This window comes from Myiozetetes cayanensis, unplaced genomic scaffold (genome assembly GCF_022539395.1).
Source record: "Myiozetetes cayanensis isolate MyiCay16 unplaced genomic scaffold, myiCay2020 scf21, whole genome shotgun sequence".
NCBI classification, from domain to species: domain Eukaryota; kingdom Metazoa; phylum Chordata; class Aves; order Passeriformes; family Tyrannidae; genus Myiozetetes; species Myiozetetes cayanensis.
The window spans coordinates 1,435,931-1,450,741 of NW_026087423.1; the positions used below are offsets into that span (position 1 = coordinate 1,435,931).

General features: G+C 46.4%; 1 protein-coding gene across 8 annotated transcripts in view; it reads right to left on the reverse strand.

The window, feature by feature from the left end:
* Positions 1–14,811, reverse strand: part of MTMR3 (myotubularin related protein 3) — a 137,071-nt gene that overhangs the window by 36,927 nt on the left and 85,333 nt on the right. For all 8 annotated transcript variants that reach the window (XM_050318245.1, XM_050318243.1, XM_050318242.1 and 5 more), the window contains 4 exons: positions 7,024–7,102; positions 2,656–2,730; positions 2,193–2,282; positions 629–745 (listed from right to left, as the gene is read on the reverse strand). In XM_050318245.1, coding sequence (XP_050174202.1) covers positions 629–745; positions 2,193–2,282; positions 2,656–2,658 — 210 coding nt within the window. In that variant the 5' untranslated portion in view covers positions 2,659–2,730; positions 7,024–7,102. The remainder of the gene's footprint in view (positions 1–628; positions 746–2,192; positions 2,283–2,655; positions 2,731–7,023; positions 7,103–14,811) is intronic.

Below are 14,811 nucleotides of genomic sequence, written 5' to 3' on the forward strand. Positions count from 1 at the left end.
TAACCCTGCCCAGGAGCACCCAACACCCCTTGAATTTGTGTCTGTGGCCACGAGGAGCTGGATAAGTAACAACTTTAAAGGACTGACACTTGGCATAAAGCTCTTCAAAGCAGTGCAGCTGGAGGTGAGGTCCAACTCCAGACCTCTTATGTCAGTGGCTGTACTCACACCACCCAACATCTGGCATGTCACTTCAGCAGCTGCACACACTTCCAGCCTTTTAAGCTCCAAGCAAGGCATAAATCGAGCTCTGGTGCTCCAAAAGCCCTTGGGAAGAGGTTCTATTCCTCCCATTCAGAGCTTGGGGAGAAGCCATGGCTGACAGAGTGAACATCAGCTGGAGTGATGTGACAGTTCCTTAGGAAACTCAAATTTCCAGAGGTGCTGAATCACCTTCTGGTGCCCAAATAAATATTTGCTCTCTCTGAGAAATGGGATTTCTCCCTGAGAAATGGGATTTGATTTTGGTGCCTATCCATGTATCTGTCCTCCCTGAGAAATGGGATTTGAACCCTATACAGAGATTTTTTTTTTCTTACCACTACCCTGCAAAGGCAGGATCACCCTGCTCTCATCCTAAACTCTGTTTTGGTGATGGAGATGAGCCCAGAGTGTGGGCAGCACTTACATTCACAACAGACTCCTTGAACTTGATGTGCAGCCTGTAGTTGGACAGGGCAATGATGGCATCCTCTGCTCTCCCCACGTACTCCGTGCTCTCCCCGTGGAGTTCAATGAACGGCACCTGCACACAGAAAAACCTTTCAGCACCACCCCAAAATCCCACTGGAACCCTGCTGAGGACTCAGACAGGTACTCAGGTCAGCTAAGGCTGGCTCAGAGGTTAATTGTAGCTTTTTCTTAAGTGATCCCTCATTTTTGGTTACTTTTCTGGAGTGGGAAGTGCTTGGTCAGGGAAAGCAAGGAATTTTTATGAAAAATATCCTCATATTTTGGCAAGCAGGCTGGCCAAGCCCTTGAATTATGCTCTCACTCCTTACTTAATGGAGAGTAGCATTTCCATAATGTTATTAAATCCATCCCAAAGTGGGCAAAACATCCAGGATGAATAATCTCCTCTGCTGTTCCCCCAATATTCACCAGTGCTACACAGTTCAAGTCAGCTGGACAAATTCCACTTCTGCTTCATGTTTCTCACTGGAAATATGAAAATGCACACCATGTTGCTGTTTTATGAAGTTAGAAAGCCTGCAGTGACATCACACTGCACATTCAATCACAAATGTGACTTGAGCCCAGTTAAGCTGAGCTGGGTGAAAGGTGGAAATGCTCAACTTGAAAATAATCTGGTTTTACACAACTTTTTTTTATATTTTATATTATAATGAAAGAAACCACCTCTTCAGTTGATATAAGAGTGGCTGAGTGGATAGACAGGCTGGGAGAGCTGGGGGGGTTCACCTGGAGAAGAGAAGGCTCCAGGGAGACCTGAGAGCCCCTTGCAGGGCCTAAAGGGGCTCCAGGAGAGCTGGAGAGGGACTGGGGACAAGGCATGGAGGGACAGGACACAGGGAATGGCTTCCCACTGCCACAGGGCAGGGATACACAGGATATTGGGAAGGAATTGTTCCCTGGGAGTGTGGTGAGGCCCTGGCCCAGGTTGCCCAGAGAAGCTGTGGCCATCCTTGGATCCCTGGAAGTGTCCAAGGCCAGGTTGGAGCAACCTGTGCTGGTGGAAGGTACCCCTGCCCATGGCAGGGGTGGAATAAGATGAACTTCAAGCTCCCTTCCAACCCAAACCATTCCAGGATTCTGTGGCAAATCATTGGAACTAAACTGATTTCAAAAGGAACTTTGGAAAATCAACAAATAAAAAAGAATACCCACTTTCTTGTGCAACATAAGGCTTTTGGCTTCACAGTAAGCAGATGCAGTGGCAGGGTTTAATTAGCTTAGTGTTGTTTTTTTAAGAGACACAGAGTTCTAAAGTCTGGAATAAAACCTGGCACTTGAAATCAGTAAAATAACAATGATATTTTTCAGACACTCTGAGGAACCTCTTGTACTGCAATGCCCAAGCTCTCTGTTCCACTGGAATATTTAAGAAGAAAATGAGCTCCTGCTATTCCTGTGCTAACTGTGAATTCCAGTGCTCCAGGAGAGGCCCGAGAATCCCCAGGTCAGCTGGAGATCTTGTGATCCTGACTGGCCAGGAGCAGTGTGGTGATTACCTGCAGGTTCTCATCCTCTCGGATCAGCTGCTTCCTGGGAAAGATCTGATTAGCCTGGATGCATTCAAGGCTGTGCTGAGTCTCTTCATCCTGAGGAACAAAGTGTTGGTTACTCTCAGCATGTCACTCCCCAGAGCTGTCAACAACCACGGGAAAAGCTCACGTGGGATGAAGAGGTCAGGGAATTCAGGGATCAGCAGCTTCCTAAAGTTGCTGAACTTTCACAGACAGGCACTCAGACAACTAAATGTGATAGTGGGAACAGGTTTCCTTCTGCAGCCTGATTAATAAAGTCATTAAAGATCCAGAAAGATTCATAGCAGCATTAGGAAAAAAACATTAGCCTAGACTAGCACTGTGCTTAGAACTCAACCACCACCCATGTAAACGTTAATTCCCTAGAGTTTCCCAGATTTTAAACTCTTGTGCTCTGTAAGAGACCCCCCAAACCCCTCCTGCTTACCATGACAGGCCCTGGATAGGAGGAGAAATCCTCGTCTCTACTCCCAGTACTTCGAGGCTCTTGTCTTACTAAAATCTAGAAAACCAGAAGGGTATAATGATGAAGTTACAGTCATTTTCTTTTGGCAAATAAATACAAATTAACTTTTAAAGCCTGAGAATGTAGCTGTTAGAAAACTGGGAGCAAGCAGTAATTATGGAAAGATGAAATCCATACAAGCTCACCCTCCAGAGAGCCAAAATTGTTTCAAATTGTGTCTGGCTCCTTCTGTTCATCCTGAAAAATCACCCTTGGAGGTGCTACTGGGAGAACACCTGTCTGAAGGCAGCAATTAGACCAGGGTTTACAGAATGGAAATTAAAACACATTCATTTTTCTGGGTCCCCTGGAATTTTATCCCAAGCCCTTTGCACAGCTGGTGAATCACAAATATGTGGGTTATAAATCCAAAGGGATTGTTGGGATCATTGAGTCTGCTCTGGTGTGAAACATGGGAGGGGGATCCTCCTGGAACAATCCTGTTTCAGCTGTGGCCCAGGCTCTGGAATTCCTACTCATATTAAAATGCTCACTGTACAGTTCAGACTCATTTTTAATATCCATGGATGTATCAAAACACCCATTTCCCTGCACTGACCTTTCCCAGATCCCCGATCACCAGGGACCCTCCCCCACCCAACAATCCCCAAGCTCTGATCAAATTGCCTGGAATTACTGACACAGGGCCTGAGGTTTGTGCAAACCACCCCATTAGGGACTTAATGACTGAGCACCAGAGTTACAGCTTGATTTGGAGATTGATTCACACTCAGCTTTTTAAATCCAGTGGGTTCTTCCCTTTTTTGCTAAACCAGGACTCACCCAGGGATTTTATGGGACTTGCAGACTGTGGCACATTAAAGATACAAATGATAAACTCGAGTTCTCAGTTCATGCGTCACTTATGAATATATTTCAAAGTATCAGAGAGAACCATTTCAACCCCCTGCAATCCAGGAGCTCAGCACAGCAGCACTGCAGGGAGCCCCACACACATCCTGCACATCGTATGGAATATGGACAGAGGGAAAAGGAGCAGCAGATGCACACAAAGGATGGGCACAGATGTGTGTTCATACATAGAAATGAAAGGAGGAAATTCGGAGCAGAATTGAGCTGAAACGGCCGTTAATTCACTAAAAATTAATGCAAGAAGTGGATATAAAATCCTAACTTCAGAAAATTAAGGAAAGGAAAGCTAGGATTGTTGATAGAAGACTGGATCTATCACCCATGGAAATTGATAAAGAAAAATATTACAAAACAGCCCAGAAGTGTCCATGCCTGTAACAATGGAGAGAAGGAAAATTCTTTTAAGTTATCAGAAACTAAGAAAATGTAGAAATGCTGTCTACCCACAGCACAATGAGTCCATAATATTGATAATATTGGTTTAAGGGAGGGTTATTTAACATTTCTGTCTCCAAAAGGCAGGATTATTTAACATTCTAGTTCCAAAGAAGCAGGGAAGAAGGATGGATCATGTGTGATAACCCATGCTGGGACTGATGAGAACATCCAAGCACCACAATGACTAAAGCTTAAAAGACCATGAATTCATCAGGTTTGATCTTTAATGCATCAGAGACCATAAAATCCCAGCCCTTGCACTGACAAGCAGAGCTGGTGGTGACTCCAGCATGACTTGGCACTTTAGGGACGTTGTGTTCAGGGATTTCTCTCCCAAACCCACGTCTGGTCCTGGCCTGCAGCTCCCAAAGCAGCCAGGGTTCAGCAGCGCCCCCAAATCCATCTGTTCCCACTTCCAACCCTTGGTTCTCACTGTGGGTTTTTCACATTCCACGATTCCCATTCTCCTCCATCTCCAAGATTCAAGAATGGGCCTCCTGCTCAATTAAATTTAGGAAGATGGCTGAGCAATGAGCCTGATTGTCCATCGTGCAGCTCATCCCTCAGGTGTCCCTGCCCATGGCAGGGGGTGGCACTGGACGGGCTTTAAGGTCCCTTCCCACTCAAACCATTCCATGATTCTGTGATACAAAAAATACCAATTTAAAAACTTCCTTCAGCTTCACACACAATTATCAAAGAAACAGCAACCTAATTAAAAAGATGAGCTTTATTAAACATCTGAGGAAAAGATTTAATCTATTAGGAACTGTGCTGGACAAAATTGTTCTTTCGTACTTCAGACTGATTGGATATATTTGAAGTTTATTATATAACCACCTACATATTAATAAAATCAGTATAAGCTTAAAAAAAATTAAGTCTTTTAAAATATCTTACAGATGTGCTCCTAAAAACCAGCATGAACCACCAGCAGAGACTACCCAAATTACTGCCCAACTTTCAGTCTGACTCCTGCACTGAGCTGCAAAACAGCTTCCATCATAACAGTGTGGCTTTTTTTCCATGAATGTGAGAATCTGCCTTTTTAAGGTGAATTTTGGGAAAGCTGCATGGAAAAAAAATATGCCTGTTTCAGTTTTAATCAGGATTATGCGACCCAAAGGTGATGCTGCCAAGACAAACGGCCCAGGAGGTTCCAGGACTGGCTCTAAAGCAAACACTTTGCAGGGCCTGGGATCGCTGCAACGCTCCAGCGACGCCGCTGCCACCGCACAGAGCAGTTCTGCAAACTGCTGACAAAAATAGCAAGAAAGGCTGAACTGTCACAATGAACTCACTGATCTGATGGGCACTGGGCACACTGAAAGGAATAATGCCCTTCCCACCGTGTCAACAAGCTGAGCCCGCTCCGTGATCTCATGGGCTGAGCACCAGGGACAGGGATGGACCACACACTGCTCAGGGAATCCACAGGGATCTGCATTCCAGCCCCAAGCCTTCCATCCCATTCCCAGCTCAGCACGCTGCTCCAGGTCACCCATGGGAACAGAGGAAGGGTCAGTGTCTGTGGGACAGCTCGTAAAGAGATCCTGACTGCAGAAGGGAGAACAGGAATGTTCTCCCCATCAGCAGCTCCAGCAGCCACTCCTGAGTTCTGCCCAGGGAAATTCCCCCCCTGCTGCTCCGAGGACAGCCCAGCCCAGCCCCAGCTGACCCAGCCCCCTTTTTTGGGTTTGCTGCAGAATGGAATGAGAATTCTCATCCTATTTAACTATAGTTGGCAAATAATCAGCTCTTCCCTGACAGTTAAACCCACTTCCCAGAATTAAAATTGAAATGTTGGAATGCAGCTCAGATAACAACTGACCAGGAAAACAGTGTCAGGAAAGCTCCCTCAAATTCAGGCTCCTCCTTATCAATAAGATCATACAGAAATAGCAGACAGCTTCTACAAAATGCAGGGAAATTTGATGTTATTGGCAGAAATAATATTGGTTTTTTGGTCAGCACTGAGCCCAAAAAAGGTGATAGTATCAATTTACCGGGTTACCATTCCACCTGCAATTTCATGTGTATTAAGTTACATCAAAAAAGAGGTTGGTCTTGTTAATTCTCCATCTCCATGTTCTGCTTGAAAGGATAAATGATGAGCAAAGGTTGTAACCTCAGACTCTGTTCAGCCTCTATGGGAACATCTTAATTACCTTTTGTCTCAGATGTGCCTTCTGGTCTAAATTATGTGCATAATTAAGACTAGCAATAACCATCTGTTTGCCAGTGATTCTAAACAAAAAAGACTATATAAATAAAGGATCATTTAGATTCACATACATTTAGATGCAGTTGGACTTACAGCAAGAAAAAAAAAAACAACTGGAGGGGAAAAAAAGGAAGAAGGAAGTACCCAAGAGTTTCACTTTGTTCCCCATCCAGATTCCGAGTTCCATTTATTTTAATATCAGAATCAAACTGAGTTGCCCCCTGAGCTGTTTACACTCTGTGGCACAGTTGCCCTCTGAGTTTGAGATTGGAATCCAAAGGTTTTGGCAAGGGAGCATCAGAAAACCTGAGAATTAAACATTCAGGAATGTGACCTACCTTGAGCAAAAGCTGCTTCTGTTGCAAAGTGAAAACTCTTCCTCCCCTTTGGCAGGTGGAAGGACATTTCTGAGATAAGGATAAACACTCTTTTTCCCTCATTTCAACCCCTGGGTTTCTCCTCTTTCCTGGCACCACAGGCAGAAGTAACTGAATAGTATTTACTGGGGAAGCAGCTGACAGCTTACACATTATTGAGGAACAGGAGCAGGACAAAGAATTCTGCTCCAAGACTGTGCACAACTGAGAGCCTTTTTTTTTAATAATTAAAGGTTGCAAACTCCAACTCAGTCAAATATTGATTTTTGTCTAAGGTCTTGGAAAACACTGCATTTAATTAAGAGAGTAATCAATGACAACCAGAGAACCCACCGTCAACAGGGAGCTGATCTAAAAAAAACAAATTGCAATTCTTACCAAAGAACGAGAGAATAAACCAGTTCTCTCTTGTCCCGGAAAGTTCCAACTATTCTCTCCTGATGCTTCACATTGGCAGCTGCAAAGGAAAAGACAATACTTTAAAATATGAACTTTCATTTGAAAAAAACACTTCTGAAACAGCAGCTTAGAGAGGAGACTCCTCCACTGAGTTTGGCTGAATCAAAGAAAAGGAAAAATGTAACTGCTGTGTAAGTTGTAACTACAACCTGACATGCCCAAAGAGGGAATTCCATGGCTGGATTCAGATGGATACGTGTGCTGGATGAGGCCTCTGTTCTGGGAAGGGGCAGTTCCAAAACCGTGGCCACAAAGCTATTCAGATTTTTTGGGTTTTTAACTAGTGGACAAAAATTAAAATTATGTCAGAAACACAAGCTACAGGAGAGCACTTTACAGAGGATCCAAGTGGGTTTATATTGATCTGGAAAAGTGGTTTTTAATTTTACACTGAAATAAGCATTTTTTCCCCCCAGGACAGCAGATGGAAGAACCAAACAGAGGTTGTTGATTTGAGCCAATGGTGCAAAATCCAAGGGGAACAGCAATGCTCCTGAGCCCCCTCTTCCCAAGCCCTGTCTTTTGGACTTCCCAAGTGCTGCACAAACAGTCACTGCCTCGAAAGTAGATATAAACATTGCCACAAATACATATTTGTTGTAACAATTCCATGGAGAAAGGATCTGAAGTGCTTCATCCCTACAGTCCCCCAGCAGGTACTCCCAGATGTCTCCTCTGGCTCTGGAATGACTGCTGGGACACAAAGTTTCACACTGAATACCCAAACCCTACAATTAAAGTCCCAGGCTGAACTCAACTGCTCCTAAAGCACACAGACTGATGGGGCATCACTCCCTTGTATCCAGGAGATTGGCTCTTCCCAGGGAATGGGGCACTGTCCCACCAGCACACTGCACCTGGATGTGCCTGGAGAGCCCACTGCTACAACATACAATCCTGCTGCTGGAAACAGGTTGCCTGTGCTCTGATGTGCCACAGCTACTGATAATTTTCACCTTCTGGTCCACTAAATAGAATAAATTTCTATTTGGCATTCATGGTGTCCTTTAGTTTATGGCTTGTGACGGGGAAAATAAGAAATAAAAAGAGGAGACAATTTTAGGGCTGACACAGTAGAAAGAATTGGTTGAAGAAGCTGTGCATTAAAAACTGTGTGTTTAAAACAGTTGTGCATCAGGCCCAGCACTGCTGGGTGAGGGAGGGGATTGTCCTGCTCTGCTCTTCACTGGTGCAGCCTCACCTCGAGCTCTGGGGGCAGTTTGGGGCACCACAATACAAGGAAGATCTCAGATGCACCAGAAGAAATTCTACCATTGCACACGGTGTTCCCACTCTGGGGAATCTCATGGATCTGCACTCAGCCAGGATTTACACAAACAGTGACCTGAGGATGCTGTGCTTTAACAGAAAGGCCCCTGTGTCGATGCCAAGTGTCCAAAACCTCAGCTCAGCTTCAACTGAGTGTTTTATAAAACAGTCTCTAAAAGCAACATTTGGTTACCTGCAACAGGGCTCAACTTTGTTTTTATTTTTTTTTAAAATCCCTCTCCACCAATGAGCCAAACACCAATTCCAGTAACTCTTACAGGTCAATAATCAACCCCAGCACCCAAAGGGGAACGGACACAGTTTTACTTTGAGGTACCAACTTGATCGTGCAACAAGTTCAACTCCACAGCTGCCTGGTGGTACAAAGTCACCTTTGAGGGGAATATGGAGGGAGTTTATTAAACACACACAAAAAAAGAGCTCTGAAGGCAAACTGCACAACTCCAGAACGACTCTTCAGGGACAGTTTTCTGGCCACGTATTTGCTTTTCAAAAGGCAAGACACACATTTCGAGTAGCAGGAGCTGGACTGGTTTTCTGTGGTTTAGGTCCAAGAGGAGAGAAATAAACCCCGAAAAAACAAACCTTCACAAAATCTGCAACAGGCGTTTTATTGATTTTCACAAGGTTTGGAAGAAGCACCGAATCCCCGGAGTTTTGTCGCAAAGTTTGAAAACAGGGGGGGAAGGTTCCAATGTAAGCGCCGATAATTCCACAAACACCCCCCCCAGCAGCATTCCTGCTGCAGGGCTGCTGGGCTCAGATAAGCACCTCCAGTGTTATCACTTCCTAAGGCAACAACTTGTGCCAAGACAAGGGGGAAAAGCTGACTGTGTAAAGAAACGTCGCTGTGAGCGGCACCGTCCTCTCCAAAACGCCGATTCCTGACGGAAGGCACATCCCAGCTCCTGGGATAACTTCCATTAACACAGCCCAGCACAGCCCAGGGTGCTGCCCCTCAGAAGCACCTCGGCTGTTGGAGCCACAAGGAATGGATTCAGCACCATCAGGAAAGCCAGGGGTGGGAGATGGAAAAGGGAGCAGGAACCTTTCAGTAAATCCTATAAAACCAAGCATGTCCAGTAAGGAACTGGCTCTGCCCCACCTTTACTGGACTGTCACGTCCTCACAGCTGGTTTGGTTTATCCCAGGATGGTTTGGGTGGGAAGGGACCCTAAAGCCCATCCAGTGCCACCCCCTGCCATGGGCAGGGACACCTTCCACCAGCACAGGTTGCTCCAAGCCCCATCCAACCTGGCCTTGGACACTTGCAGGGATCCAGGAGCAGCCACAGCTTCTCTAGACAACCTGTGCCAGGGCCTCCCCACCCTCACAGCCAGGAATTCCTTCCCAATCTCCCATCTATCCCTGCCCTCTGGCAGTGGGATGTCCTGTCCCTCCATGCCTTGTCCCCAATCCCTCTCCAGCTCTCCTGGAGCCCCTTTAGGCCCTGCAAGGGGCTCTCAGGTCTCCCTGGAGCCTTCTCTTCTCCAGGTGAACCCCCCCAGCTGTCCCAGCCTGGCTCCAGAGCAGAGGGGCTCCAGCCCTGGGAGCATCTCCGTGGCCTCCTCTGGGCTCTCTCCAGCAGCTCCACGTGCTCCCTGTGCTGTTCCTCAGGGCTGGGCAGCTCTGCAGGGGGGTCTCACCTGAGGGGGCAGAGGGGGTCAATCCCCACCCTGGTTTCAGATCATTTCAGTTCAGGTGCTCAAGGACATCAGAAGTGACCCTGCCCCAGGGCTGAAGGAGGTGGGAACAGGAGCATTTAAACTTAAAGCTTTTGCTTTGAACCACCTTCCTCAGATCCTGCTCCCCTGACTATTTTGGGAACTCTGGCATGAGGTGAACACTTTTCCCAGCACAGCTCTCACCTCTGCTGTTTCTCATGGAAGATGCTGTGGAGAAGTAGAGCAGTTGCACTGTAAATCAATCACACTGTCATAGTGAAATACAAGTGAAATCATGGGGGGAAACTCCAAATCATGGTTTCTAACTCGTAGAGCTTTTATCCCTGGAGATATTTCATCCCTTGGGATTCCAATTCCTGAAGCAATCCAGTCCAACATCAAAGTCAGTCCTACCCCGAGCAGTGCTGGTCTACAGGAACTCCAAAATCTAAATTATATGAGCCTGTGACAATGTTTTTCTTGACATTTCTTTAAGTAAAACATTGGCAAACAGCTAGGAAAAGCACTCTGGAGAAGCTCTAATAAACATGTTTGTTTAATTAGGTGATTGGGAAGTTGCCTCTTCAGTTCCTCTGCTGACAGGCTCTATCTACCCTGAGCAGGAGAGGGATGGCTCGATAAGCAGAAAGTGAAACGGCACAAGGGAAAAAGAGCTAGGGAAAACAAACAGATCCAGATTTTCTTTAGCTGCAAGCTGCCCTCAGAAGGACGTAAACAAGCACAGCCAACTGCAGCTTTTTTCCTGGTGCCTGTTTTTCCCCTGTATTTTCCCTGCCTGTGCCCAAAGGTGCCGTTTCCAGCCTGGTTATGCCACCCTCCCATTCAAAGGCCGATACCAGGCATGTGTGGTTTCTGATGAGAAGCTCTCCATTCCTGTTTACATTTCTAACTTCCCAATATCACCGTGCCATGGCAGAACCTCCTCCTGCACCCCATTATCACACACTCACCATGGATTTCATCGCCTTCTGCTCAGCTCAAGCTCAAGGATTGGTCGTATTATGCTCTTCTCCTCCTCCCTCTCCTTCTTCTGTCCTTCCTAGTGGATTTCAGCCTCCTTTCCCAACTATTTCTCTGCTCTCCTGAGCGGAGAAAGGACCAGGAACACAGTGCTGCTATCAGCTGCCCCCCAGCTGGGGTGAGCCAGCAGCTTGTGGCCGGGCTGGAAACCACAGCAGGATGAGAGCACTGGGAACGCTCCCGGGGCTGGACGGGGCAAGGCCACTCCTCAAGAGAAAGTTTGAGAACATGTACATGGAGAAGAAGGAATGCTGATCTTCAGGGAGGCATCTGCTGGTTTCTATGGCCACAGGTCACAGAATTGTTAAGGTTGGAGAAGCCCCCTGAGATCACCGAGTCCAACCCTCAGCTCAGCACCACCGTGTTCACACTGATCCATGTCCCCACGTGCCAAATCCATGTTTTCTGAACACTGCCAGGGATGGGAACTCCACCCCTGCCCTGGGCAGCTGTGCCAGAGGCCTGAGCACCCTTTCCATGAAGAAATCCTCTCTAATATCTAAACTAAACCATTCCTTGCCCAAGCTGAGGCTGTTCCCTCTCCTCCTGTCCCTGTTCCCTGGGAGCAGAGCTCAACACCCCCTGGTTCCCCCCTCCTGACAGGGAGTTGCAGAACCAGAAGGTCCCCCCTGAGCCTCCTTTTCTCCAGGCTAAACAATCCCCCTTCCCTCTGTGTTCTCTATCACACACTTCCCCAGATTAAGCTCCATAATGAATTCCCAACTGGAAAGCAGCTGGATATAAAGCTGTGTACACAACAACACCTGATAGAGTAAGGAGAGCCCAGCAGCCACCCTAAACATCCCACAGCACGAGTGGGAACTGCCCTCCATCAAATAATATTCTGAAAAGGTCTCGTTCTGTCCTCCATTCTACCTCTGCTTTTATGAGTGAAGAATAAAATTAATTATAAGAGTCCAAAGCATCAAAAAAGTTTTGTCAACATCTGTCACTGCACTGACTCATCCCCTAATGGCAGGTTGGCGTGTTGGCTTCCTTCATCTTCCCACTCGGAAGAGGCATTAATCTGCTTTTAAAAGCACTTTGATTAAGCTGATTATCTTTGCATATTTGTTAAAGATCACTTCTTACACTCTTGCAGAAGGCAACAGTTCAGAGTTAAAACAAACAAAAAAAAACCAAAAAAAAACCAGCATGAGCAGAAAGGAGAGCTTGAAATGGCAGGAGGATGCAGGAGGCAAGGCAGGGAGAGGCACTGCTGAGACCCTGGAGTGGAACAGCAAAGAGTAACTTGATCTTGCATTAAGAAAGGTCCATTTTCCATAAATTATGTAAAGAATAAAAAATCAGTAGAACCTTAGGTGAGATAACAGTACTAATTATTCCAAAAATTAAAAAGTGTATTTCTGAATAAAGGATTCCATATCAATATTCTCCCTCACTGGCCTCAAGACAATCCAGATCCAAAGACCACAGCAAGCTCAAAACCAAAATCCAAAGAAAATGCCACTTTTTCTTACAACATTTCAGGCTTTCTTCTCTTTTAATTCTTTTTTTAGTTTGGATACAACCCTGAGATCCAGAGGCTGCAATTACTCACATATAAGCCAGGATACAATTTACCCATCAGAGATCTCCTGTACCACACTTTTCCTTTTATTTCAATTATTCCACATTCCTTGATTTTACATGCACAACAGACCAGGAGTAGCTACCAGGAAGGACCAACAAGCTGCACAGATGGGTGTGAACTGTGGAGAGACCCATGAGATTTTTCTCCCCCACAGAACACAGAGAGTCACAGTGCTCAGCTCCTCAGTGTTAAGTCAACCTCACTTTCATCACACTTTTTCTAGCACAAGCCTTTGGAAATCTCTCTAACAAAACACCACTCGATGCTTTTGTCATAAGACAACTTCCCAGAAATACCAAATACCTGTTACAAGTCATCTATTAATGCTTTGAGAAATAAATAAAGTTATCACAAGGTGTCCCTAACAGGGACTTCAGTCCCCGTGGAGGCCCAGCAATCACAGAATCATGGAATGGTTTGGGTAGGAAGGGACCCTAAAGCCCATCCAGTGCCACCTCCTGCCATGGGCAGGGACACCTTCCACCAGCCCAGGTTATTCCAAGCCCCATCCAACCTGGCCTTGGACACTTCCAGGGATCTAGGGGCAGAGACAGCTTCTCTGGGCAACCTGGGCCAGGGCCTCACCACCTTCACAGCCAGGAATTCATACCCACTATCCCATCTATCCCTGCCCTCTGGCAGTGGGAAGCCATTCCCTGTGTCCTGTCTCTCCATACTCTTGGAAAAACCCTTCTCCAGAGCTCTCTGCTGCACAGCCTGGAACAGGCAGGACACAAAAGTCAGTCTGTGTTACCAAGGCCTGTAAGGAGACATCACTTTCTTTGCTTGCACACCTTGCACAATGTAATTACAGGTAAAGCTTTAATCCATTAATTCTTAAATTGCACTGAAAAACCCTGCTCTGCCCAGGAGGCCCCGTGGGTGAGATGCACATCCACCTTCACCACCTTCCTCGAGGAACACAAGGCCACTGGGAGGCTCCACGGTCAATGATCTCACCGGATCACACGGTGGGAAAGTCAGTATTCCAAACTGCCCAACAGCAGCACTCGGTAAAAATGGCTGTTTTAAGGTGGTTTTGCTTTCCAACAGACTGCACTGGCATTCCCTGGAGGCCAGGGAGCCAGCAGGAAGGGAGCTGCTCCCATGCTCCCCTTCCTTGTCTTCCACCAGCTCTGGTATTTCAGACCCCCCATGGCAGAATCCAACTCCTCAACACCAAACCAACCCAGAGAGCACATCGTGGGGGCACCACCCCCAAGTGCTGGAGCTGTTGATTGCTCCCAGAGCAGCACAGCCTGGAAAACTGCAGGGCATTTCAGATTTACAGAATCTGAGGCAGCTTAAAAACCTCTTCAACTCCTGCAGAAATGGCCTTTCTTTACAGAACTAATCCATTCACCCACTCACCCCTCAGCCTGCTTCATGCTTACAGAAACTGCTAAGTAGTTTAAGTTGAAACGGCAGAGTTCACAATTCAAGCACCAAGTACCCTCCCAAAGCCCTGATGTGCATTAGAAGCACCAAGCACAGGGCTGCATCCTGCACTGACAGCAACTGAAGGTGTTTTAGGAGTAATTCACTTATTTCTGCCAGAATCTGGGAACTTGAGGATGGAGAGCTCTTCCTTCCAAAGTCTCTCCAATTACCCCAGCAGAGGACAGGTATGTTTGATCACAGCACATTTCCCAGAGTAAAACAGTCAGTAAATTCAACACAAGAAAAGCACTGAGTTCAGCCATTTCTTCACTGGTTCATGCAAAAAACAGTCAAGGAACCATGTTGAAAGAGCTGAGCTAAGCTGAGAGCCCTTTTTATGAATTGACCCCCTAAATTCCCCATTTCAGGAGCTCATCAAGGGTCAAACAAGCTTTTCTAGGTTCACAAACAGTTGGTTTTTAGAGAGCAGTCCAAGTACTTGTTTGGGCATCATCCCCAGCGCTGCCAAGACATCAACAACAGTGGGTATTCAACCAGACACTGTGTTGTGTAAATACTGCAAGGCAAAAGCCAAATTTGGAGGAGATAAAGCCACGTGTGCCTGGGCATGATAAGGAGACCTGCAAGGGCTGGGTAGGGAAAGCAGCTCCAGTGACTGCACTGAGTTTCTGCTGGGCCTATTTAGACAGAAAGTTCCAGGTCAGAGCCAGACCCAAG